Here is a 27,090-nt window from a genome sequence, read left to right as displayed (position 1 = left end):
TCACATTTGGGTATTTTATGTCACCGAGGCCTCTCAAAGTCACTCCAAATGTGATGTGGTACCTAAAAATGTATTTTTGTAAATTTTGTTGGAAAAATTGCTGATGAACTTTGAACCCTTCTAACTTCCTAATGAAAACAAAAATTGGTTTGAAAATTGAGCTTGTGTAAAATAGACATGTGGGAAATGTTATTTAGTAACTATTTTGTGTGACATCTCTCAGATTTATGGGCATAAAATCTCACATTTTGAAAATTGCAAAATTTTCACCAAATTTCCATAATTTTCACAAATAAATGCAAAACATATCGTCCTAAATTTACCACTGACATGAAGTAAAATATGTCCCGAAAAAAACAGTGCTAGAATCGCTAGGATCCGTTGAAGCGTTCCAGAGTTATAACCTGTCAAAGTGGCACTGGTCAAAATTTGCAGAAAATGGCCTGGTCTTTAAGGTGAAAGCAGGCTGGGGGCTGAAGGAGTTAATTGCTTTTTTTGGAGCAGATTGTGGAGACTGAACACATTTCCCACCTACAAAGAATAAAGGATTCTGTCATTTTTATCATAGGTAACTTCGACTGACAGAATCCCCCCCCCCCCCCCCCCAAAAAAAAATCCAGAAAATCCAATTGTATGATTTTTCAATAATTAGATTGCATTTTATTGCATGAAATAAGTACTTGATCACCGACCAACCAACAAGAATTCTGCTCTCACAGACCTGTTATATTTTCTCCTACTGTGCACTTATTACCTGTATTAATTGCACCTGTGTGACCTCGTTACCGGTATATAAGACTCCTGTCCACACACCCAGTCACACTCCAACCTCTCCACCATGACCAAGACCAAAAAGCTATCTAAGAACACCAGGATCAAAATTGTAGACCTGCACAAGACTGGAATGGGCTACATGACAATAGACAAGCAGCTTGGTGAGAAGGCAACAACTGTTGATGCAATTATTAGAGAATGGAAGAAACACAACATGACTGTCAAGCTTGGTCCGGGGCTCCATGCAAGATCTTGCCTCATGGGGTAAGGATGATTCTGAAAAAGGTCAGGAACCAACTTAGAACTCCACTGGATTACCTGGTCAATGACCTAATGACAGCAGGAACCATAGTCTCAAAGATTACCATTAGTAACACACTACACCGTCATGGATTAAAATCCCCCTGCTCATGCAAGCTCATGTCCAGGCCTTTTTGAAATTCGCCAAAAAACCGTCTGAATGATCCAGAGGAGGCATCAGAGAAGATCATGTGGTCAGATGAGACCAAAATAGCACTTTTTGGTATCAACTCCACTCGTTGTGTTTGGAGGAAGAAGGATGAGTCTAACCCCAAGAACATTGTCCCAACCATGAAGCATGAAGTAAAACGGGATTGTGTCCAGTGCTCCGGAGTAAAGGATTTTCCCAGCAGGTTTAAGATTTCCAAGTTTTATTTTCACAATATGTGCTTAAAAAATGACGATTTACATAATGGGCGAGACATCCTCTATACAGAGTAGAGGAGGATATGACAAGAACATACAACCATGAAGCATGGGGATGGAAACATGAGAATTAGGGGGTGCTTTTCTGCAAAGGGTACAGGACAACTGCACCGTATTGAATGCAGGATTGATGGGGTCATGTATCACAAGATATTGTCTAACAACCTCCTTCCCTCAGTACGAACATTGAAAATGTTTCATGGCTGGGTCTGGCAGCATGATATTGATGCAACACACACAGTGAGGGCAACTAAGGAGTATCTCTGTAAGAAGAATTTTCCTTTTCCCCATGACAGCACCACCAGAGAGAGAGGTTGTAACAGTGTGTCCCTCCCCCGCCTGTGCTCATGGTGTAATAGTCTGTCTCTCCTTGACTGTCCTGTATGTACTACTGGTGGGGATTGTTTGTTCTTCTCAGCATGGGACTTCTCCAATCCACAACTTGGTAAACAGAACAGAGCCAGCAGTCTAAAGTCCATTCATGTATCAAATGTCCAGGCGGAGTTGGGCCCACCTTAGGGGCTGATCCCAGGAGAGATGAACAATGAGACCCATGTTAGTTCATTTAGTTGGATCTCGGCTGGAGAAGGACTAGGATCTATAGCTGAGGCTGGATCCTAGAGCCTGTATATGGACTGTCACAGATTGGAGATCAGTGGCTACGTGGGATTGTGTTTTGTTGTTCACCCTGTTGGACTCAAGGATCTCCTATAAGGACCATTGCCATAATTTCCCTGGCGTTGGAATACCGAGAGGCGCCCCTGGATCTTTTGTTTTGTTGTGGACTCCTTGCAAACTTTAAGGATTTATATTTATGTTTGGTGCTTTATCTTTGTGGTTCCGATAAAGCCCTTTGGTTTGTTGCTTAGCCTGGCGTCCCTCACAGAGGTCCACCAATCTTAGGAAAAAAAACCCACAGAAATAAAAGGGCAGTACCTCTCCTCCAAATCAGTTTGGTTTCCTGTCCCAAGATGGGAGACCCAGAGTCCATCTGTATAAGCAGCGGTGAAGATGGCGGTATCCAGGGGTTGAAGCGATATTGGCAGAACAGCTTACCTGCTGTGGTGTTGGAGCTAAACCTCGGAAGCGTCCCCCCAGGGCCGTGGTCCCCTGCGGTAGTGAGCGCGAACATGGAAGGGTCCAGGAGAATCCTCTGCCCAGGCGTTGTCTGGGTCTGCGTAAACGCTGGGCGACCTACAGGTGCAGCCAGTGGTTCAAACTCGCTGGACGAAGATCCAGGGGTGCAGGAGGATTCTTTCAAGATGCTGTCCAGGACTGAGCACCCGCCATACAGCCCTCAGAAGGCTGGCGGTTCAATCATGCTGGAGGAAGTTCCAGGAGTTTGTGCTGGCGTCAGCAGTCATGGCCGTATAATGGTAACAGGTAACCGGTTTGTGCATCTGCACATGTGCGGAGTCCGGAACATGGCAGCGCCCATGAAGAAACATCCAGAGGAGGCCATAAGGATAAAAGGATCTGCAGCTGGGGTAAGAGGCGCTTATGCCTTCCTCCAGCAATGGAGGACCAGCTGCAGCAGAAGCAAATGCGCTCCAGCAGCAGTGCCAGCCAGAAGTACAAAGATTTGCGGACGGTGGATTCCGGTGACCTGGTGCAGACTCCCGATCTAGTACCTCCCTTTTTACTGCAGAGTGGTAAGTAGACTTCGGTTCATCCGGCTAACTGGGGTTCCCGCTTATTTTTTGTCTTCCCATGTCCCATAGGAAATAGCCCGGAAGAGGTCGATCAAAACTAAAATTAGAAAATGAATTCTGTGTAACACCTCATTACCGTCTGGGACACAGAATTATGCAGGAATTGCATTCTGGAAACTATTAGAGAGGATACCCCAGACCTCACCTCTAATCTCAGAGGTATAATCAAGGCTGAGGTAAAGGAGTCCTTTAAAGCTCCGTCTCGCAACCCAAGAGGTTGAAGAGAGTTGTGTCCCAGGACTGAGACTCAGAGGAATCATCGGAGTCAGAGTTAGACTCAGGTTCTACTGTTTCTTCACCTTCCTCGTCATCTTCTTCAGAAGAGTGCCCAGGTGGAAGACCTTGCTTCCCAAAAAGTTAGCCGGGTAGTTAAGGCGGTTAGATTCCCTATGGGGCTGATGGACATTAAGGATCCTGAATCCCTGAAGGACCTTGTGTTTGGAGGTCTGAAACAGAGGAAGAGATGCTCCGTCCCAATTAATGATAAGGTCAAACAGGTAGTGGAGGAGCAATTCCACCAGGAGAGGCTTAAAAGGTACCCGGGAGATGACCAGTCTCAATATAAACTTTATTCCATCCCCTGCAGAAGAGACTTCTTGTTTGGGAAAGCCTTGGATGAAATTTTGGATAAGGCTGGAGATAATAAAAAAAAATTTCCCCAGTTTCTCCTCAACTCAATTTAGGTGTCATTCCTTTTGGAAATGAAAATACCCCAGGAGGAAGCCCCTCAGAGGGCAGGATTCCTGGAAAGATTGTAGGAAGAGGCACCCAGGCTTTGTTTGGCAGTCCTTCCACGAAAAGCAAGAAATCAACCCAGTGACATCATGACCCAGGTGGGACAAAGGTAGTAGGAGACTACTTTTTCCATGCCTTGGAAAAGATGACTTCCAGCGACTGGCTTAAGGGAGTAATAAGGCAAGGGTTCAGGTTACAATTTAATTCAACCCCCAAGGGGTCATTAATAATAGCATCGCTCAGAAAGTTGGAGGAGAGACGAGATATTAGATCTCCACAAATGAGTCCTGGTGGAAGTCCTTAAGGAAGAGTAGCGCAGGGGATACTACTCCCGCCTCTTCCTTGTTCCATAACCAGACGGTTCCTACAGGACAATAATCAATCTGCGGGGGCTAAACAAACACTTAGTGCACCATCTTTTCAAGATGGAGTCAATAACATCAGCAATAAAGATGCTTTTCCTAAATTTCTACATGGGGGTATTAGACCTTAAGGACGTGCATTACCATGTCTCTATTCTTCAATCTCATCAGAAGTTCCTGAGAGTAGCCCTCCCTTGGCAAGGAGAGTTAGGTAATTTTTAATTCAGGGCTCTACCCTTTGATTTAGCCATTGCCCCAAGAGTATTCACCAAAGTGGTGGCAGAGACTATTATACCTTACGTGGATGATTTTTCGATAGTAGGACACTCAGAAGAACATTGCAGTGCCCAAATCCAGTTAGTAACCAAGATCCTGGCAGACCTGGGGTGGCTATTAAATCTAAAAAATCAAGGTGGCAACTATTAAAAGTATAGCCTTTTTTAGGACTGATTCTGGCTTCCCAGTCTCGGTTATGCCACTTGCCTACAGAAAAGATCCTCAACATCCAGACCTTGGTGTCCTCCAGGATAAGAGAGCCAATTACGACCCTCAGGAGAGTCATGTGTTTACTTGGATCCCTGATATCCTGCACCCCCACAGTGTTATGGGCACAGATCTATCTACTCTCGTCCCCTGCAGTAGGAGGTGCTAAGAGCTAAAAAAATAAATAAAAATTGGTTAGGGGGGTTCTCAGAAGAAAGGGTCTTAGACCCTCTGCAGTGGTGGTTAAATACCAAAAACCTGTCAGCAGTGGTCCCTTGAGTAGTTCAGGTCTCAGACATCATTACTACAGACTCGAGTGCATTTGGCTGGGGGGCCCATCTAAGAGGACAGTAGCCCAGGGGAAGTAGAGCTTTCAGGAGAGTCAGGTTTCTGACAATATAAAGGAATTATTGACTGTGGGAAGGGCCTTAAAGACATTTCTTTCTCTCTTACAGGGCCACCATGTCTGCTTTATGTCAGACAACAGGGTGTCAGTGTCTTATCTGAACTACCAGGTGGGCACTCGGTCTCTCGCCCTAATGAACGCAGCTCAGGAATTTTTATCCTTAGCAGAGTTATTCTATTTCGCTTTCAGCTCTGCACATAATAGGCCTTCAAATGTAACTGCAGATTTTTTGAGCCGGAATCTGTTGCGACAGGGGGAGTGATCCCTGAACTTGGGAGATAGGTCTACCATCGGGGACGCCCAAAGTTCTACTATTTGTCAGATGAGCCAACAAAAAAGTAGACCAGTTCTGTTCCCTGAATCCCCGTGAGGATCCTTCGGCGGTAGATGTCTTCCAGATTCATTGCGTCTTGGACCTGCTTTATATCTTTTTCCACTCGTGCTGATTCCAGTGGTTCTCAGGAAAATCTGGGAGGATCAAGCAATGGTAATTTTGATCACCTCCTTCTGGCCCAGGAGGCCTTGGTTTTTCTGGCTAAGAAAAATGTCTCTTTCAGAACCATGGATTCTTCCGGAGATCCTGAACTTTCTCTCTCAGGGCCCGGATTTTCACCCTTAGGGTGGCTTTACATGCTGCGATATCCCGCCCGATATTGCTAGCATGCGACCCACCCCCATCGTTTGTGCGAAACGGGCATATCACTGCCCTTCACGCACAAAATCCGGCACCCCCGTCACACATACTTACCTGCATAGCAACGTCGCTGTGACCGGCGTACCGCCTCCTTTCTAAGGGGGCGGTCCGTTCGGCGTCACAGCGACGTCACTAAGCGGCCGCCCAATGAAAGCGGAGGGGCGGAGATGAGCGGGACGTAACATCCCGCTCACCTCCTTCCTTCTGCATTGTGGCCGGAGGCAGGTAAGGAGATGATCCTCGTTCCTGTGGCGTCACACGTAGCGATGTGCACTGCCGCAGGAACGAGGAACAATTTTGCCCCTGCGACAGCAGCGATAACTGGCAGCGGACCCCCATGTCAACGAGGAGCGATTTTGGACGTTTTTGTAACGATCCAAAATCACTCCTAGGAGTCACACGCTACGACATCGCTACAGCGGCCGGATGTGCGTCACAAAATCCGTGACCCCAACGAGATCGCTGTAGCGAAATTGGAGTGTGTAAAACCGGCTTTAGGTTCCAGGCCTACATTTGACAGACTGGAATTTGAGAGAGGCCTGTTACTGAGCCGCGGATTCTCCGGAAATCTGGTCTCTACTCTTTTGCAGAGCAGGAAGCCAGTTACCACTAAGAGCTATGGCAGGAGCTGGAGGAAGTTCCTCTCTTCCTCGAAAGAGCAACCTGTGGGGAAAGTTCCTTTGGGTTCCATCCTTGAGTTTTTACAGAAAGGTTCAGGTTTCAGCCTTGAGAGCCCTATTCAACTATGATTTAGCATGGCATAGTTGGGTCAGGAGGTTTTTAAAGTCTTGTCAGAGAGCAGTCCTGCTCCCTTCCCAAAAAATTCATCCTTGGGATTTAAACGTATTGCTGGATTGCGAACCCCTAGCTCAAGCCCTTATAAAGCTCCTCAGACTAAGGCTATGTGCGCACTAGGCGTTTTTTTCACGCTGCGTTTTTATGTGCGTTTTTGTCTAAAAAACGCACCCGCGGCTAAAAAAACGCGGCAAAAACGCATGCGTTTTTGCCGCGATTTGGTGCGTTTTTTGCTGCGGTTTTGCTCACTGCGTTTTTAATCAGTGCACAATGCCATTAAAGATTGTTGATGAAAAAAAAAAAAAAAAAAAAGGTCTGATGTCATTTCCTTCTTCAAAATGTTCATTGTATGCAGGAGAGCAGACAGCAGCTGCAGAACTACAAGTCTCAGCATCCTCCATTCACTAGTGTATGCAGGAGAGCAGGCAGCAGCTGCAGAACTCCAAGGCTCAGCATCCTCCATCCAGGACTGTATGCAGTTTTTTGCCCAAAAAGAAAAAAAAATGACATGGGCTTCGCCATATTTTTGTATGCTAGCCGGGTACAGCAGGCAGGTACGGGCTGCCCCCAACCCCCAGCTGCCTATTTGTACCCGGCTGGGAACCAAAAATATAGAGAAGCCCTTTTTTTTTAATTATTTCATGAAATAATTAAAAAAAAAAAATGACGTGGGCTTCGCCTAATTTTTGAGTCCAGCCGGGTACAACTAGGCAGCTGGGGATTGGAATCCACAGTGCAGGGTGCCCATGCTTTCTGGGCACCCCCACTGCGAATTGCAGTCCGCAGCCACCCCAGAAAATGGCGCTTTCATAGAAGCGCCATCTTCTGGCGCTGTATCCAACTCTTCCAGCTGCCCTGATGCCGGGTGGCTAGCTAGGTAATAATGGAGTTAGGGATAGCTGTATATTATCAGCTAGCCCTAAGCCCGAAATTCATGGTGTCACGCCAATATTAGACATGGCCACCATGAATTTCTAGTAATGATAAAAAAAAAAACACAACACACAGAAAAATATTTTTATTAGAAATAAAACACAACACAATTAGTGACTCCATCTTTATTGAAATAAAGAACCCCCCTCCGCAGTAATCCTGGGTCAGGGTCCCGCGCCGTCCAATCCGGATCCAATATCATCTGATCGGTTTGCTGGAAGGCAAAGTGATCAGATGATGTGTCAGGATCAAGTGCCTGAATCCCATCACACATCAGCTGATTGTATAAAAGCCGGTTATACAATCAGCTGATGCATCAGTAGAAAAAAAAAAAAAAAAAATACATACTCACTTATGTGCTGATTACCGGCAGCTCCTGGAGCGATCGATTGGACAGGAGTCTGATCCTATACGATCGCTGCAAGAGCTGCCGGTAATCAGCTGATGAAGTCCCCTGACGGCAGGATCAGCTGATAGCTGGCCGGGCGCGAAGAAGCCGGCGAGACTGCGATCAGCTGATGCGTCAGGTGACTGCATCAGGTGATCCCTCGCCAGGTCCTGCAAGCAAGGTCCTGCCGGCCGGGGAGACTGCACACAGCCAGAGCGGCGGTACCGGGAGGAGATGGGAGCGGGCATTGCACCGGACACTGCAGACAGGTGAGTATATATGACATTTTTTTATTTTTCTACTGTTCACTTTGTTTTTCGCCGCTGCCTCCACCTCCCGCCCAGACATGGCGCCGCACAGAGCTGACATGGCACCGGACGGGAGGTGGAGGCAGCGGTGACGGTACCGGGAGGATTCCTGCTTCTGTGTTTACCAACAGAAGGAATCCTCTTCCTGTACACGTCACTGTAGTGCCCACCCCTTGCGTGTATAGCTGCGTTTTTAGTCATAGAAACGCGGCTATATGCGTTTTTCATTGCGTTTTTAACATCTCATTGAATTCAATGAGTGAAAAACGCAGTGAAAAACGCAGAAATAATTGACATGCTGCGTTTTTGTGGTCACCACAAAAACGCAGCTAAAAAAAAACGCTGTGTGGGGACAGCACTTATGAAAACCCATTGACATTGCTGGGGAAGCAATGTCACTGCGTTTTCAGCACAAAAACGCGGTAAAAAACGCCGCTAAAAACGCGGCAAAAACGCCTAGTGCGCACATAGCCTTAACCCTATCTTTCTAGTAGCGGTGACCTCAGCCAAGAGAGTGAGCAACCTACAGGCCCTATCTTCCAATCTTCCATACACCCACATTTCAGAGGATAGGATCAGAACCTGAACAGACCCTGCGTATTTACCCAAGGTAGCCAAATCCTTCCATATATCCCAGGAGATAATTCTGCCTTCTTTTTGTGCCTCCCCAAGAATCAGAAAGAGGAAATGCTGCATACCCTGGATGTTAGAGATGCACTGATTCAGTACTTAGAGACTACTACAGCGTGGAGGAGGAGTCGAGCATTGTTTATTTGTTTATAGGGGGCTAGGAAAGGCCTGGCAGCCTCTAAAAGTACTTTAGCAAGATGGGTCAAGAAAGTAATTAGTGTAGCCTATGTAGCCCAGAACATTCCAAGTCCCAAAGGCATGACAGCTCACAGCACCAGAGCGGTGTTGACTTCCTGGGCTGAAAAGATGGAGGTACCTATTGACCAATTTTGTAAGGCTGCAACTTGGTCTTCCCCTTGCATCTTTTTTAATCACTATAGATTGGATTTTTCTTCCATGGTGGATTTAATGTTTGGTAGAAGGGTTCTACAAGTGGTGATTCCCTCCGGAAGGTGCTTGAATCTATCAAAATCTCTCTAGTGGTGCTGTCATGGTGGAAGAGAAAAATGAAAATTACTAAGGCTACTTTCACACTTGCGTTGAACGGTATCCGTTGCATTGCGTTGTGTAACGGATGCAACGGATGTGTTGCATATAGTGACACAACGGATGCAACGGATGCTGCAAAACAACGCAATTCGTTTTGATTTTTTTTTTTTTTTTTTTTCCCGGTTTTACCAGCGGCAGACTATAGTGAACGATCAGCTGATCGTTCCCTGCAGCCGGCCGCTGGGTGATCAGCTGATTGCTCCCAGTAGCCGGCCGCCGGGTGATCAGCTGATCGCTCCCGCCCGCCGGGTGATCAGCTGATCGCTCCCGGCTGCCGGGTGATCAGCTGATCGCTCCCTGCAGCCGGCTGCCGGGTGATCAGCTGATCGCTCCCGGCCGCCGGGTGATCAGCTGATCGCTCCCGGCCGCCGGGTGATCAGCTGATCGCTCCCTGCAGCCGGCCGCCGGGTGATCAGCTGATCGCTCCCTGCAGCCGGCCGCCGGGTGATCAGCTGATCGCTCCCTGCAGCCGGCCGCCGGGTGATCAGCTGATCGCTCCCTGCAGCCGGCCGCCGGGTGATCAGCTGATCGCTCCCTGCAGCCGGCCGCCGGGTGATCAGCTGATCGCTCCCTGCAGCCGGCCGCCGGGTGATCAGCTGATCGCTCCCTGCAGCCGGCCGCCGGGTGATCAGCTGATCGCTCCCTGCAACCGGCCGCCGGGTGATCAGCTGATCGCTGTCACTTGCCGGCGCCCGGGCATGCCGGCGGGCGGGCGCTCAGCTGAGCGCTGTGACTTGCCGGCGGCCGGGCATGCTGGTGGCCGGTCATTCAGCTGAGCGCTGTCGCTTGCCGACGGCCGGGCGCTCAGCTGAACGTTCGGCCACCGCGAGCCAAAATAAAGTTTGATTTAAAAAAAAAAAAAAAAAAGAGCATGCGCAGTGAAATCCAGAGGATTCCGCTGCTCAAAATAACGTTACATGCTGCGTTCCTCCCGCTGGGCAGAAGCAACGGAGCGTCGCCCAGCGGAAGCAACGCAGCTCCTTTTGGTACAATCAGTCAACCATACAAGTCTATGGGAAACAGCGGAATCCGTTAACGGATTCCGCTGTTTCCCAAAAGGGCGGATTGTAACGGAAGGAAAATAACGCAAGTGTGAAAGTACCCTTACCGGTAAGGTTTTATTTCCAGCGCCCATGACAGCACCATTGCCTCACCCTCTGCTTAGTTTTGGTTGTGTAGGGTCGAGGTGCTACATCTTAGTTTGTTATGTGTTGGTGGAGGTTTATATTAATATTGTTTCCTGGTATTCCTCTCTTGCTCTGTAACCTAACTGCTGCGGGGGAGAGGTACTGCCCTTTTATTTCACTGGGTTTCATGCCTAAGATGGGTGGACCTCTGTCTCTGGCGGTGCTGTCATGGGCTCTGGTAAAAAATATTACCAGTAAGTAATTTTAATTTTCAAGGTATTTTCCACTCTCTGTGTGTATGTGTTTGTGTGTGTGTGTGTGTGTGTGTGTGTGTGTGTGTCTGTGTATGTGATATATATATGTGTATGTGATATATATATATATATATATATATATATATATATATATATATATATATATATATATATATATATATATATATATATATATATATATATATATATATATAATAATCTCCCATCCAGGTAGAGTTGGAGAGAGATTTAGTTACTATCCTGGGTAATTCCGGGTACTATAGCTAGAGAGAAATATAAGTAAATTGCCCCCTATCCCTTATCTCGATAGCCCTAAAATTATAAAAATAATAATATAATATTCATTTATATAGCGCTATTAATTCCACAGCACTTTACATACAAGGGCAACACTCCCCATTGGGGCTCACAATCTAGAGTCCCTATCTGTATGTCTTTGGAGTGTGGGAGGAAACCGGAGGAAACCCACGTAAACACGGGGAGAACATACAAACTCCTTGCAGATAGTGTCCTTGGTGGGATTTGAACCCAGGACCCCAGTTCTGCAAGACTGCAGTGCTAACCACTGAGCCACCGTGCCGCCCTGATTATTATGTTACTGTGATTATGTTACGTCATGACAGAAGCTCATCACACATAGGAATCCTCTCTGTGACCTCTAGATGTGTGAAGTGCTCGCATTATTGCTTCATACCGATATCACAACTGTAGTAATTGTATTTTATATGTGCTTACACCGGCTTATCTTCTCATTCAGATCCCTACAATATCGGATCCTCTCAGTGGAGATCTTCTATATAATTGTTCTACTTGACCCATCAAGGATGGACACAGACAGGGAGAAGATGGCGGAGAGGATATTCCACCTCACCCTAGAGATCCTCTTCCGGCTTACTGGAGAGGTGAGAGATTCTGATGACGTCACATTACATCATTCTTATCTATGGGAATAACAGATGGACAGAACTGGAGAGGTGAGGACTCTGGAAATGTCTGGAGTGAGATTTATTACTGTGTCTCTCCATAACCAGGATTACACAGTAGTGAAGAAGACCTCTAGTGAGCGCTGTCAGGCCCCTGTGTCTGAGGGATGGGGAAGACCCCTGAGCCCAATCATGGGGCCTCCACCTCACCCCCCGATACATGAGGACATGAATGACCAGAAGATCCTAGAACTCACCTACAAGATGATTGAGCTGCTGACTGGAGAGGTGACAATGCTGGGAATTCTGGGACATTATACAGTAACGCTATGAAGGGATCGGGGGTGACAGTATCATTGTATGTCAGGTTCCTATAAGGTGTCAGGATGTCACCGTCTATTTCTCCATGGAGGAGTGGGAGTATTTAGAAGGACACAAAGATCTGTACAAGGACGCCATGATGGAGGTTCCCCAGCCCCTCACATCACCAGGTAATAGACAGGACCAAATATACACCAGGCTATAATTATCTGTATGTAAGGAATGAATTCAGTCCCTGTATGTGTCTCCTCCAGTTCTATCCAGTAAGAGGACAACACCAGAGAGATGTCCCCGTCCTCTTCTCCCACAGGACTGTAAACAAGAAGACCCCGATGTTCCTCAGGATGTGTTTCCTCCAGGTTTATCCAGTAAGAGTTCAACACCAGAGAGATGTCCCCGTCCTCTTCTCCCACAGGACTGTAAACAAGAAGATCCCAATGTTCCTCAGGATGTGTTTCCTCCAGTTCTATCCAGTAAGAGATTTCTACTCATGTACTTTTTGCACTAATTTTGTGTTTACATTTTTAGACTTTCTGCTCTGTTTTTTCAGCTGTATTTTCTTTGCTTCTGCTTCTCCTGCTGTTTGTTTCTAGTGCCTTCTCTATGTTATTATGATGGCAATTGAAAGACCTGCAGAGGGTTCATGAATACCCTGTTTACTTGAAAAGACGACCTACACTGAAAATAAGACCTAGCATAATTTTATCGGATTGTTGGAGAAGGCTTGAAATATAAGCCCTCCTCCAAAAATAAGCCCTAGTTACAGTCAGGGCCAGCGTTGGGAAGAGTCAAACTGTGCAATTTCTCAGGAACCCCACTCTCTTAGGGTCCCCATCAGTTGTATGCTAAGGTCGATTGTTTAAGGACCTTTGATGACTGCAAAGACATGTGACATGATGTAACCAAAGGTCTATTAATTACAGTAGTCTAAATGAACTGACCAGAAGACAGGCGGGCATGCAGGACTGGCATTAGGGGAAAGAAAGTGTAAACTGAGCAATTTCACAGGGCCTCCATTCTCCTAGCGGCCCCACTGTTTATATGCCTATTATCGGACTGCTTAAGGACCTTTTTGATAATGTCTTTGACCACATGCTCTAAAGTAGAAAGTATCGTTCGCTCCCCTTCTGTATATGCTGGCTGGACTATTTCATTAATGCCTGCTATAATTTACCTATACTAGTCTGGTGAGGTGTTGTGATCCAGACTTACAGGTGGTTGTTAAGCATTACTGCTGTGAGCTGTTGTGATGTTAACCCTTGTTGTATTTTTGTTCCTGCCTTCCTGCTCTTGATTTTTTCCTTAGTCTCACACTGTTTATTTCTGTGAGTTTTCAATGTGTCCCGTCTGTCTTAATCTGTGTTTTCCGCCTGTCTTAATATGTGTTTTCATCATATTCCTGTCCCTTCCTTCCCCGGGTGGATAACAGATTAGATCTGGTCAGGAGAATAGTAAGGCACATGACTCTGGCATCTCCATCTTCATGGGTAATCCAGAGGTTAGAAATAGCATAGCTTAGGGTCCCCTAGCGTGAGGGACAGTATAGGAGCCCCCTATCCCTCATTATCCTGCAGTCATATTGTGAAAATCAATCAGATTATTTACTGTAGCACATTCCAGAGAAACAGTGCTAGGAATGGGAGATCCGAGCTAACGAAGATGTAAAGGGTACTTTACACACAACGATATAGCTAACGATATATCGTCGGGGTCACGGTGTTCGTGACGCTCATCCGGCGCCGTTCGTGATATCGTTGTGTGTGACTAAAAGGAGCGATGATCAACTATTGCAAAAACATGCAAATTCTTTGACCGTTGGCACGTCGCTCGTTTTCATAATATCGTTGGTGGTGCATGCCGCTGGTTGTTCGTCGTTCCTGCGGCATCATACATCGCTATGTGTGACATCGCAGGAACGACGAACTTCTCCTTACCTGCGTCCACCGGCAATGAGGAAGGAAGGAGGTGGGCGGCATGTTCCGGCCGTTCATCTCCGCCCCTCTGCTATTGTGTGGCTGCTTAGTGATGCCGCTGTGACGCCGAACTCACCGCCCCCTTAAAGGAGAGATTGTTCGGTGTCTCCAGCGACGTCGCTAAGCAGGTATGTGCATGTGACGCTGCCGTAGCGAGATTGTTCGCTACTGCAGCGATCACTCCCATGACGAAACAGCGACGTGGATGGATGCTATCGCTAGCGATGTTGCAGCGTGTAAAACACTCTTTACTCTTAGATGTTGAAATTAGACAAAAAATTCAGAATACATTTTTTCCTAATTTAATTGCTGATGTTATCATTTAAAAAAAATAAATGTACATTCAAGATAATATCGTTATAAAATAATAACATTGTATTTATTTTTAGCAGATGACTGTATTGGGAGTTCAGATGGACCTCTAATATCTTCAGAATTTGTAAAAGATGATACATATGAAGAGCATGCTTTTGTCCCAGATATACCTCCAGTCCTTCCTCAGAAAGCTCTATCATCTGATCTTTTCAAGCAAGTCCAAAATTCCGATTTATCACAGAATTGTAAGCAAAATAAAAGTTACAGAAGGGATGTTGAACATGAAACGGCTCCTACAAAGGAAAAGCCATTTTGTTGTCCAGAATGTGGAAAATATTTTACTCGAAAAATAACCCTTGCTAATCATCAAAAAAATCACTCTGGGGAGAATCCATTTTCATGTTCAGAGTGTGAGAAATGTTTTATTCGGAAATCAGATCTTGTTTTGCATCAGAGATCTCACACAGGGGAGAAGCCATTTTCATGTTCAGAGTGTGGAAAATGTTTTATTCGAAAATCAAAATTTGTTGTGCATCAAAGATCTCACACAGGGGAAAAGCCATTTTCATGTTCAGAGTGTGGAAAATGTTTTATTCAGAAATCAGACCTTGTTATACATCAGAAAATTCACACAGGGGAGAAGCCATTTTCATGTTCAGAGTGTGGGAAGTGTTTTATTCGGAAATCACATCTTGTTAGACATCAGAAAAATAACACAGGGGAGAAGCCATTTTCATGTTCAGAGTGTGGGAAGTGTTTTAATTGGAAATCAGAACTTGTTAGTCATCAAAGATCTCACACAGGGGAGAAGCCATTTTCATGCCTGGAATGTGGCAAATGTTTTACTAGGAAATCAAATCTTGTTGATCATGGAAAACTTCACACAGGGGATAAACCATTTTTATGTTCTGAATGTGGAAAATGTTACTCTCAGAAATCAGATCTCATTAAACATCTGAAGAAGCTGCACAAGGAAGGAACCTTTTTCATGTTGTGAATATTTCAAATATTTAACAGGTAAATCAAGTCTTGTCGACCATAAGAAGAAGCACAGAGCGGAGCAGCCATTCTTGCATTCGTAATTTGCCAAACGTTTTTTTATCATTAGTCAGATCCTGTTGTCACAAAGAAGAAACCATCATGATGTACTATAATTTAAAGTGCTTTATCCAAAAATCAGCTACAATTTCTCAAGTAAGAATTGGTGAGGGAAAGAACCATTTTTTTTCTTTTTAAACTTATCCTATTTTTCAGACTATAAGACACACCAAGGTTTTGAAGGAGGAAAATAGGAAAAAAGATTGAAGCAAAAAAATGTAGTCATGAAGCACTGTTTTGGAATCTGCTTCTGACACTGTTACGGGGGTAATATCCCCCAATCTCAAGCGCATTGTGGATTGATGTTCCCCTTAAATAGTGCCTATGACAAATCTGTGGCTACCTTTTTTATTACTAAAGCAGTGGAGAGCACAGATTAGTGAATTTTCTAAATATAACCCAGTACCAAAACTTTTGGAAGAGTCCCTAAAGGAACTTCCAGGTTGTGTGATCCCACAACCCTCAGAGATCACTCTCACCATGAAAGAGTGAGCACTACGACCCCAGCGCTGCATGATCCTTCTTAAGTAGTTCAGTAAAATCTTATAAAAGTATGTAACCGCGCTGGATTAGTTGAGAGAGCAATGTCTCGTGCTTAGAGCAGCTGCAGAGATTTTTGGGATCCCGCTCTGCATACTGAGATCCCACAAAATGGAAATTCGGGCTCTATTTTGCTAGTAAGTTGGGTATTTCGAGAGCCTTTAGGAACAATTGTGAAAGGTTTGCTTTATTTACTAAAAAGCGCATCCCCATATTGGAGATAGGAACATGGTATATAGTTGCATTTCAAAACTTGTTGATTTGTTAATAAATGCTTGTACAATATATATTCTTCATGCCTATCTTTCTCTGTTGTGTGGATGTGATGATTTTGCTCAGAACCTCTGGAGCTGAGGCAGAGCTGTAGACATTTCGCACAAAGATAGTGGGGGGATGTCACAGAGCTGTAACGGCCGGTGGACAATCAAGTGGCAGCGAGTGTTAGAAAATACCAGAGATTGGAAGTACGTGTTGTGATCTGACAGTTCTCTGTTTCTGCAGCAGCGAACTCTATGACCCTGGGAAACTGTCAGTTTTTCCTCTCAGTTGCCAGCCTCTGACTTCCTTTATAAACCTCACCCTGGGGTGCTTTGGGTGTGGTTTATAGTTGTTCCTGGCTGTGATCTGCAGCAGTCATCTCTTCCTGTTCCATATACTTCTGTGGTAGCTACTCCTAAGATAAGTGTTTGATTGTTGCTATGTACTTGGACTCAGCTGGTAGCATTTGTGTTTCCCCTGTATTGTTTCATTTTGTCACCCTTAGCATTAGGGGTGTTGACGAAGAGCTCCTACCCTCCATCCTTACTTCGGGCCTATTTCAGGGTTTGCAAGGGGTGAGGTATTCCTGCTTGGCGAAAGGTTCGGAACCTGTATTGGGTTGGTGAGGTTAGGGAGGCTGAGCTGCAGCTTATTGTCAGAGGTCCCCACTTCACCCTTTCCCTAGTGCATTCTTTTCCCCTTCCCTTTGTATTGTACTATAGCTTCTATCCCCAGCCGTTACGGGAGAATTGAATCGCACTATGCATCCTAGATATGTGGAAGTTATTAAGACGCTCTGGTCCCCATTTATCAAAGCTTTAAAGCCAAAAAAGTAACACAAAATCTTTGACAAGCCACAAAAATTTGGATTAATTCATAGTTGTGCCACATTTTGGCGGCTTTTGGCATTTTCACGCCAAAATTGGCAGAGCTTGGTTGGGACGGGGCTGGGACAGCACAGCTGCTTAAATTCATGATGAGCTGTAGCATTCCCTATACCAGAAATCTCACTCTAGTCCCTGATGAGAGTAATATTTCTAGCATGGCACAAGGAGGCACATACCACTCATCAAACGCTCCAGATTAATGAAAAGGCATGCACCACTTCATGAATCAGGAGTGGTTTCTCATAAATTGAGCCCATTGTTATAAAAATGATCCCTTTACAAAGGATAATTGTTGTAATAAAAAAACTAAAGGATTTTATATGTCTGATATCCTAGTGGTTATTTTCTCTAGTCACCCTCCACGGCAGCACACAGGAGGTTAACTCTGCGTCCTAAAAGGGACAAGAAACACAAAGAGGTTAAATAACCCCTCCCCACCTCCAGTGTTGTTCCCGTGCCCTATGGGGGCGCAAAGAGGTTACCTGCGATGCTTTCGTGGCTGGTGATGAGAGCGCCGCATCAGTATTTCTTGCCAACTGAGCAGCTGAGGGCGAAGCTAGCGCGCTTCCTCCTCCATTGCTGCTCCCGTCTCCTCTGGATTCTGGATCTGCCTGCCCCTCCTGCGCCTCTTGGAGGTAAAGCTGGGAAGGCTGACTCGCCGGGTACCTCCCGTAGCTCCCGACACCTCCTCTTCTCACACACGTGGTAGCTGTGGGCACGCGGAAGTGACGTCATCGGAAGCCCTTTATCGGCGACGCTTACGGGTTCGTGCGTTCCAGAGTCGCGCTGCACGGCCCTGTGGTGTTGTCGGCACTCACTTCGTTGAAAGCCTGCCACCCCGACAGAAGAGGTGGAGTCATCCACTTTGTGGACAGCTGGATACATCCGGACCTCATTAAAGGGACCACGGTGAGAGCGCTCTCCAGGAGGATGGAGGGAGACCGCTCAACAACTCTGCTTCTGTGGAGCCCGGTTCTGTGAGTACAGTGATTTGGGGGAAGATCAGGGTTATGGGCTCGTATTGCTCTGTCAGAATTCTCCTCTTCCTGGGTGTATACTTACGTACTCTTCCCTCCCCCCCTTAGGGAGATAAGAATGTTGCACCCAAGAAAGAGAAGACCTCTAGCAAAAAGTGTATCATGTGTAATAAGAAGCTTCCTTCAGACCATGCTAAGAAGTTATGTCAGCCCTGTACTGATCAGGTAGTTAGAGAGGAACAACCCTCCATTCTGGATGAATTAAAAAACCTGGTACGTCAGGAAGTTCAGTCCTCCCTAGCATCCCTCTCCCAGCCTCTTCCCGCTGCAACCCCTGCGCCAAAGAAGAGAAAACTAACCCTTGTGGGAGACTCAGAGTCAGACTCATTAGAAGGTCCTTTCTTCTCGCTGCTAGATGAGTTGATAGAAGAGGATGAAGGTGTATTTTCAGATAGAGTCGAGACCAAATATTTTTTCTCAAATGATGATATGGATGAACTTCTGGGAGCAGTGCGGGATACTATGGGGGTTGAGGAAGAGAAAGCTACTAGCTCAATACAGGAAGAAATGTTCAGGGGATTACGGACCCGTAAGAAGCTGGGATTTCCTGTACACGAGATAATCAGAGATATGGTTCTTCAAAAGTGGGACGCTCTTCAGAAACACCTTACCGTTCCCCGAGAATTGAGAAATGGATTCCCCTGGGAACAGGACCCCATCTGCTGCTGGGAAGTGCTTAAAGTGATTGTGCAGGCGAGAAAGACAACTATCCCTTTTGAGGATTCATTACAACTTAAGGATTCCATGGACCGTAAAATGGACAGCCTCCTTAGAAAATCATGGGAGACCTCCGCGGTTCTCCATAAGACCGGGGTGGCTTCTACCTGTGTGGCCAGATCCCTGTCCCGGTGGCTGGGCCAACTAGAGGAACATCTCATCCGAGACACCCCAAAAGAAGATCTCCTGGCTTCCCTTCCACTTCTCCAGAAGGCAACTAGATTTCTTGCTGACGCGTCAGCTGAGCCCGTCCGCGTGGCAGCAAGAAGTGGTGTCCTTTCCAATTCAGCAAGAAGGGCCCATTGGCTTAAACTTTGGAGCAGTGACGCAACCTCCAAGGTTAAGCTGTGCTCTATTCTGTTTAGAGGTGAACATGTTTTCGGTCCAGCTCTGGACGAATTCTGGAGAAGGCAACGGATAAGAAAAAGCTGTTGCCAGAAGGGAAACAACAAAAAAAGTTTTTTCGTCCCCCCCAATAATCAATCTACCCAGTACCGAGCGAAGGGTAAAACTGGCCATTGGAGTTATCCGAAAGGAGGCAGGGGCAGGAACATCTTTATGTCCCAAAAGACCGAAGATCGGAGCAATCGCCAGGACAAGCAATGACACCATCAGGATAGGGGGTCGGCTGTTAGCATTTCTCAGTCAGTGGCAGGAGATATCCTCGAATCAATAGGTCATAAACACCATCAGCGAGGGTCTCAAAGTCGAGTTTCCCACATATCCTCCATGCTGCCTAAGGGTCACATCCTCTCCCTCACAGGGGTCTCAAGGCACTCTCATGCTCTGCATTCAGAACTTCCAAAAGATAGGGGTTGTCTCCTTAGTACCAGAGCCAGAGTGGGTCATGGTCATTACTCCCATCAATTCCTGGATCAAAAACCCAACGGCACACCTCGGTTAATTATCAACCTCAGGCCATTAAATCGTCACATCATCTACACGCGTTTCAAGATGGAGTTGGTCAGATCCACCTTGCCCCTCATCGGTCCGGGGTTTTTCATGGCCACAATAGATTTAAAGGATGTGTATTATCACATCCCAATCTTTCATGCTCACAAAAGATATTTTCGTTTCGCGGTCCGTCACAAGAGGCGTCTTCAGCACTACCAGTTCAACACCCTCCCGTTCGGTCTCTTTTCTGCACCTCAGGTTTTCACCAAGATAATGGGGGAAGTGGTAGCATTTCTAACAAAATCAGCACATCTGTATAGTTCCCTACCTCGACGACTTCCTGGTAGTGGCCCCCTCTGCCCAGTTGCTTAACCAACATGTGCAAACAACGCTCTGGTTACTACGCAGACTTGGATGGGTCATAAACCCTCAAAAGTCAGATCTCCTTCCCTCTATAAGGAAGATCTTCCTCGGAGTGGTGTTGGACTCTGTCAAACAAAAATCCTTCCTTCCCATCAACAAACAGTTGGGAATCAAGAACAAGGTTTTGTCTCTGTGTAGTGGGTGGGCAGACCCCTACAAAAGAAACATAGTCATCCGGAAATGTTAATGTTGTTTTAATAAAAGTGTTTTACTGATATTGTATTGTGTTAGGGCACCCCCTAGTGGCCGGGTGGGACGGCTGTCGCCACAGGGAAAGAGGAGGAGCCGGCAGAAACCAGGGGAAGATAAAAAGTGTGTGTGGGGTAGAAATTGGCAGTTGGGCCCGGGAGGAGCGAGTGAACAACAAGGGGGCAGAGTGTGGGAGCTGAATTGATCGGGGACGCCGGAGAAGACAGGAGGAGACGATACCTCAACAAGTGAAGCAGCCGGTGTGGGTCCGGCTTGTGGGTAGCTGTTAGTGGGAGCCCGGCGAAGTGGAGTAACCGGTCACAACCCCACTGGAGGGAGCGTCAGGGCAGGTTGTCCCCCAGCTCAAGCGAGTGTACCCGGTATCCATAACTGCACTGTTTGTTTTCTGGAGAAGAGGTGTGAAAATAAAACATGTCGTTTATTTGCATTGAACCCTGCCTGAAGCGTGTTTATGCGCCGGATGATCGTTGCACCACCACACTCTGCCCCACCAAGTCCTCTCCCGATCTTGAGGTAGTGATGGAGCCAGGGGCAAGCCTGAAAGCTACAGCCACGACTACAAGGCCGGAGGCGCCCCTGGCCACTCACTACATGTGGCTTAGTCGGCAGGATGCGAATTCCCTGCCAGGGACCCAAGAAGCCGGAGATCAAGTGGTGCCTAGGGCACAAGATCCGGACTATGAGAGAAGATTTCCAGTCCCATGGTGGGAAGAAGATACAGTGCCTGCGGCGTTGGACCGGGCACAAGATGGCGGCAAGATGGCCGTCGTCTGTGAAGAAACAGCGCGCGCAGAATTGGCGCCAAAAGAAGAGCCTGGGGCTGGCCGGTGCCGAAAAAGAAGTTCGGAGTACTCCGCCCAAAGAGGGGAGGGGCCGGTCCCAGGGCACAAAGAAAGACATATGAAGTGGGCGGTGCGTGGAAGAAAAAGAAGAACCGCCGCGGAGGGGTCAAGATTATGTGTGAGACTGGGGGCGGAGTATGCCCAAGAGCGGGAAAAATAGGCCCGCCTCCACTTCCTCCAGTATCTCCACTGACCTCGCCGCCATTACTAGAGACGTAGCAAGCTCATGAGATGGAGACCTCCGGACAACAGCAGGACATAGTGACCGCTTTGGCACTCACTAGCCTGGGCCGAGGGCGTCCCAAACATGCTGCAGCTACAGAAGTGTCCCCTCTCGACATCCCGGCCGCGTCAGGAGGATCAGAACGTCCGGCTAAGGTGACCTGGCTGACCACCTGGGACGCTGCGACCGGAGGCACTACCACCGAAGTACGGGCGACCTATGCCACCCAGTTACCGTTGGGGAATCGGCCCCTGGGGATCTCCTATCCCGTTCCGGAGACACCCCTGCCCGCAGCCGCGGCCGCAGCACCATCCGTCCCCGTGCAGGCTCCGGAGGAAGAAACAGTCCGGAAGCTGGAACAAGACCCTTGGGGTTTTTTCTGGGACCCCGTACAACCGTCTCCCATACCTTAGCCAAGGGCTCCGTCCCCGGTACCAGACCCCGTCCAGGAGCGGCTGCTTGCTGAGACCATCGCCCGGGAGATGATGGCCGGTCCCCGGGGCGAAGAGCTGGCACTACAGTTCACCACGGGTATAGTGGTGAAATTTAATCAGCAAGAGGGCTACGGCTTTATCCGGGAAGAGACAACCGGAGACGACTACTTTTACAACCGGGTCCATCTGGATGTGGAAGGTTTGCCACAGCGCCTCCACACACTCTATCTGGGCGAAAAAGTCCAGTTCCTACCTGAGGCGGGAAGCCGCGGCCTCTTCGCGGTCGGCGTGACCAGAATGCCGACCCCACGAGAAGCCGCTCAATGGCAACAGGAGATAGAGTGGGAGGAACATCAAAGCCGGCGGCGGACCCAGGCAAGACCGGTGCTGGCTGAAGCCTCTCACTCCCGATGTACCTTAGCGGTGGCTCCGGAGATGATGCCCGGCCCGACTCCTGGCCCGGAAAGAGAGACCCCGGCGGTGCTGGCGGTCAACCAGAGCATAACCAACCACCCGGTGATTGTTCTAGACGTGCCTCAGCCACCCCGAGGAGCGACCCCATCACCTCCTCCGGGGAATGAAGAGGTCACGACATCCGAGACCGCCGTTGCTCCTGAACCTTTTCGAAGGTTACGTCGACAGCCCGGGCAGTCCCTGTCCGACTACATACAGGCACAAAGAGCCGAATGGAAGCGGGCCTGGCCTCCGGCATAAAGCGTCCTGATTGGCTCGTACGAAGACCGGTGTTGTTTGACCGGCAGAAGTTGTGTTAAGTTCGGAGGGAGTCTGCGGCTGGACTGAGCCAGGGGCTCCTCCGCGTTGCCGAAAGGAAGAAGTTTTGTTTAAGTGTTGTGGTCCTCTTGTTCGAACGACCAAGACCGGGAGTGCCACGTTGGCCTCCGGGCACGCCAAAGACCGGGAGCGCTGCTAAGCCTCCGGGCACACCAAAGACCGGGAGCGCTGCCAAGCCTCCGGGCACACCAAAGACCGGGAGCGCTGCTAAGCCTCCGGGCGCTGGACTGGGGTCTTTTATTTGAAGTACCCTATTACGGACAGGTGCCCAGTTTATTGTAACATGTTTGTCTTGTTTTATAACTGTCATTTTTAGAGGGAGCCTTGCCGGGAGGCTCGGGTTTTAAGAGGGGAGGTGTGTAGTGGGTGGGCAGACCCCTACAAAAGAAACATATTCATCCGGAAATGTTAATGTTGTTTTAATAAAAGTGTTTTACTGATATTGTATTGTGTTAGGGCACCCCCTAGTGGCCGGGTGGGACGGCTGTCGCCACAGGGAAAGAGGAGGAGCCGGCAGAAACCAGGGGAAGATAAAAAGTGTGTGTGGGGTAGAAAGTGGCAGTTGGGCCCGGGAGGAGCAAGTGAACAACAAGGGGGCAGAGTGTGGGAGCTGAATTGATCGGGGACGCCGGAGAAGAAAGGAGGAGACGATACCTCAACAAGTGAAGCAGCCGGTGTGGGTCCGGCTTGTGGGTAGCTGTTAGTGGGAGCCCGGCGAAGTGGAGTAACCGGTCACAACCCCACTGGAGGGAGCGTCAGGGCAGGTTGTCCCCCAGCTCAAGCGAGTGTACCCGGTATCCATAACTGCACTGTTTGTTTTCTGGAGAAGAGGTGTGAAAATAAAACATGTCGTTTATTTGCATTGAACCCTGCCTGAAGCGTGTTTATGCGCCGGATGATCATTGCACCACCACACTCTGCCCCACCAAGTCCTCTCCCGATCTTGAGGTAGTGATGGAGCCAGGGGCAAGCCTGAAAGCTACAGCCACGACTACAAGGCCGGAGGCGCCCCTGGCCACTCACTACATCTGCATGGCCAATGAGTTGTGACCCTGAGGTTCGCAATGTCAGTGCTGGGATCTATGACATCGTGCATCCCAGCGGTGTCCTGGGCTCAGGCCCACTCATGCTCCCTACAGGTTCACATTCTTGCATCTTGGGATGGTTCCCAGAGGTCCCTGAACAAGAAAATATCCCTGCCATGTCTGGTAAAAACATCCTTGCTGTGGTAGATGGTTCCCACCCATCTGCAAAGGGGAGTATATTGGAGTCGAGAGCCATTAGTGACAGTTACCACAGATGCCAGCCAGAGAGGCTGGGGAGCAATTGTCTCTCAAGTTCCCTTCCAAGGCCTCTGGTCCCAGGAAACCAGATGCCAGTCCTCAAATTACCGAGAGCTGGAAGCCATCTACCAGGCACTCAGAGCAGCGTACCTCATGCTCCCAGGGGCACATGTGATGGTTTACTCGAACAATATGATGTTTGTGGCTCACCTTCGTCATCAGGGAAGCACGCGCCACTGGAGCCTGCAAAGGATTTCCGGAAGAATATTTTCTTGGGCACAGCGGCATCTCCTGTCAGTATCGGCCGTCCATCTCAGAGGTTCTGCAAATACTCAAGCGGATTATCTCAGCAGAAATGTTCATCCGGGGGAATGGTCCCTCCATCCAGAAATATTCCGCACCTTAGTCCTAAGGTGGGGACGGAAAGAGGTGGATCTCTTTGCGACCCGTCAAAACACAAAGGTAGATCAATTTTTTTTCACTAGATCCCAACGATCAGGCGCTAGCAATGGGTGCCTTCTCCCTTCTTTGGAAGTCTTGACTGGCCTATGTGTGACGCCCTGGCCTATCAGGTCGTCACAGGGTATTGTGCAATCTGCCCTTCAGCACAGTATCCACCCTCCTTGGTTATGGGTCCTGGTCCTTTGATGTTGCCAACAGCTTAGCCAATCAAAAACCGAAGGAACATTTTGCACTGAACCTACCAGACACACCATTGGGGGGCCTGAAGGAAATAGGGCCGTCCACATGGGGGGTTGGTAAGGAGAAGTGAGTAAAGTGACAGTCGAGCTGAAGTTGAGCTGGAGGAAAGGTGGAGAGTGGTGACCTCGTGAGGAGCGGTCACGTAGCAGGGTTCCTGTAGTTACTAGACGGCAGACGTTGGTCTGGGCCTGGTAGGAGCTGGAACCCCGGTCGCAGGGGACAATGTCAAGGGCCACGGACTGCTGAGGAGGGCAGCCGGCAGCCTTGAGCTATCACCGGGCAGGGGCAAGGGCACGACGTGGTACGTGGACCCCAGGCCGAAAAGTAGCTTCACGCGTTCCGGTAATTTACACGACTGGGGTGAAGAATTCAAGTGTCATCCCCAACCCTCTCCAAAATCGGGGTATTAGCGCACCGATGGGATAGGACTTTCCACTACAGTCCAAAGAAATCCTACGCGTGAACCCTGAGAGCAAGCTCACTCCGCTAGCCATACGGGTGAGCGGGATCCGAAGAGTTTTATACCCACGGGTCCAACAGAGACAAAGGTGCCAAGAACAGGGCCACAGGTTAACAGCAACACCAAGGGCACGGACACCAGCGTTCTCCCTACAAGCTGCAGTGGTGCTCAGAATTGTGGTTTACAAGCTGTCGGTGTTGTTATTCCTGGACTGAGTGAGTACACTGAAAATCCCCTGTTCCTACCCCCAACGGCTCCCACACACCATCTATCCAAAAGGCCCTGGGACATAAACCCCCTACCCACGGAGGGGTTAATCATCAAGCTGCCACACACCACCATCACCTGGCTTCCCAACGGCAGCGATGGTTCCTCACCTTACCACGCACCGTGGTTAGCGTCACGAACGTTCTAGTCCCCCTGTACATAGCCCCCCTTACATCGAGAGGCCGCATGACTCCCGGGTCCGGAGACCCTTCGAGCCACTCTGGATCTGAGCAGCCTGGCTGCTGGCACGGGGGCGGCACATATGCCTTTCCACCAATTTTATTACCGCCAAGGACCCTGCAGAAGATAAGGTCAGACAGAGTTTCTACCATACTGGTCGCGCCACTGTGGCCTTCTTATTGCCTCAGGTTCCCGATCTTCTCCATCAAGGTCCACTCTTTAACCAAGACCTCAAGAGACTGAACTTGGTAGCGTGGATTCTGAGTCCGTTATTCTGAGAGCCAGGGGCCTGTCAGAAAGAATCATTGACACGCTACAGGAGAGCCGTAAGCCTGTCACTAATGTTATCTACTTTAAAATCTGGAAAACCTTTACCGCCTGGTGCAGTCCTCGAGTACCTGATCTGTTCCATCCAAATATGGCTCACATCCTGGACTTTCTACAGTCGGGCCTTGAGAAAGGTCTCAGTCCCAGCACTCTTAAGGTCCAGGTATCAGCTTTGAGTGCTTATTTTGATCAAGGCCTGGCAAACCATCGCTGGGTAAAACGATTCATATCTTCGGCGGTCAGATCTTGTCCTAGGCAACTCCCTGTAGTCCCTCCCTGGGATCTCAGACTCCCTTTGAATTTCTGGCTTCCTCATCCTTAAGATTCCTGTCCTGGAAAACTGCCTTCTTGATTGCGATAACCACGGCCAGACGAGTGGGCGAGATCCAGGCTCTTACCATACGAGAGCCTTATATGAAGATTCTTGATGATCGAATTGTCTTCTGTCCGGATCCTTCCTTTCTCCCAAAGGTGGTGTTGGACTTCAATAAAAAAACAGGAAATTATCTTGCCTTCCTTTTGCGAGAACCCACCTAACCAGAGAGAGATGGACTTTCATTCCTTTGATGTACGTAGAGCAGTGATGCTCTACCTACAAAAGACTGAATCCTTCAGTAAGGATTCCAACCTTTTCATTCAGAGTGTGTGTTGGAATAGTAGGAAGAAGACAGCCAAGGGCACATTATCTAACTGGATACACTACCCAGGGCCTCCTTCCTCTGACTCACTTAACAGCACATTCCACACGGTCGGTCAGTTTCCTGGGCCAAGAGGGCAGAAGCTTCCATCGATCAGATTTGCAGAGCAGCTACCTTGTCCTCTGTCCATACATTCGTCAGGCGGAAAAACTGTGGAGGAGAAAAGCGCAAAATAGGGTCTTATCTGGTGGATGAGGGGATACACGTGAAAAGACAGGTACTCACCTGTTCCGGTTGTGACAGGCACAACTCCTATGCGAGCATATAAGCAGGTTATGCGGTAGTGGTCAGCAGCAGCCCCGATGGAGAAATGTAGATCACAAGATGGGTGAGAGAAAAACCGGGTTAAATGCTGCGCTAGAAAACCATGATTCCAAGGGATATGATGA

At 48.2% G+C, this 27,090-nt stretch overlaps 1 protein-coding gene across 2 annotated transcripts in view; it reads left to right on the top strand.

Moving 5' to 3' along the window:
* Window positions 1-16,468, top strand: part of LOC142312477 (uncharacterized) — a 97,384-nt gene extending 80,916 nt beyond the window's left edge. For both annotated transcript variants that reach the window (XM_075351423.1, XM_075351421.1), the window contains exons 2-6: window positions 11,655-11,799; window positions 11,929-12,108; window positions 12,188-12,311; window positions 12,396-12,614; window positions 14,504-16,468. In XM_075351423.1, coding sequence (XP_075207538.1) covers window positions 11,722-11,799; window positions 11,929-12,108; window positions 12,188-12,311; window positions 12,396-12,614; window positions 14,504-15,426 — 1,524 coding nt within the window. In that variant the 5' untranslated portion in view covers window positions 11,655-11,721 and the 3' untranslated portion in view covers window positions 15,427-16,468. The remainder of the gene's footprint in view (window positions 1-11,654; window positions 11,800-11,928; window positions 12,109-12,187; window positions 12,312-12,395; window positions 12,615-14,503) is intronic.
* Window positions 16,469-27,090: the final 10,622 nt, after the last annotated feature.

This window comes from Anomaloglossus baeobatrachus, chromosome 5 (assembly GCF_048569485.1).
Source record: "Anomaloglossus baeobatrachus isolate aAnoBae1 chromosome 5, aAnoBae1.hap1, whole genome shotgun sequence".
NCBI lineage: Eukaryota > Metazoa > Chordata > Amphibia > Anura > Aromobatidae > Anomaloglossus > Anomaloglossus baeobatrachus.
Note: the sequence above shows the minus strand (reverse complement) of the source record. Positions and strands in the feature narration are given on the sequence as shown.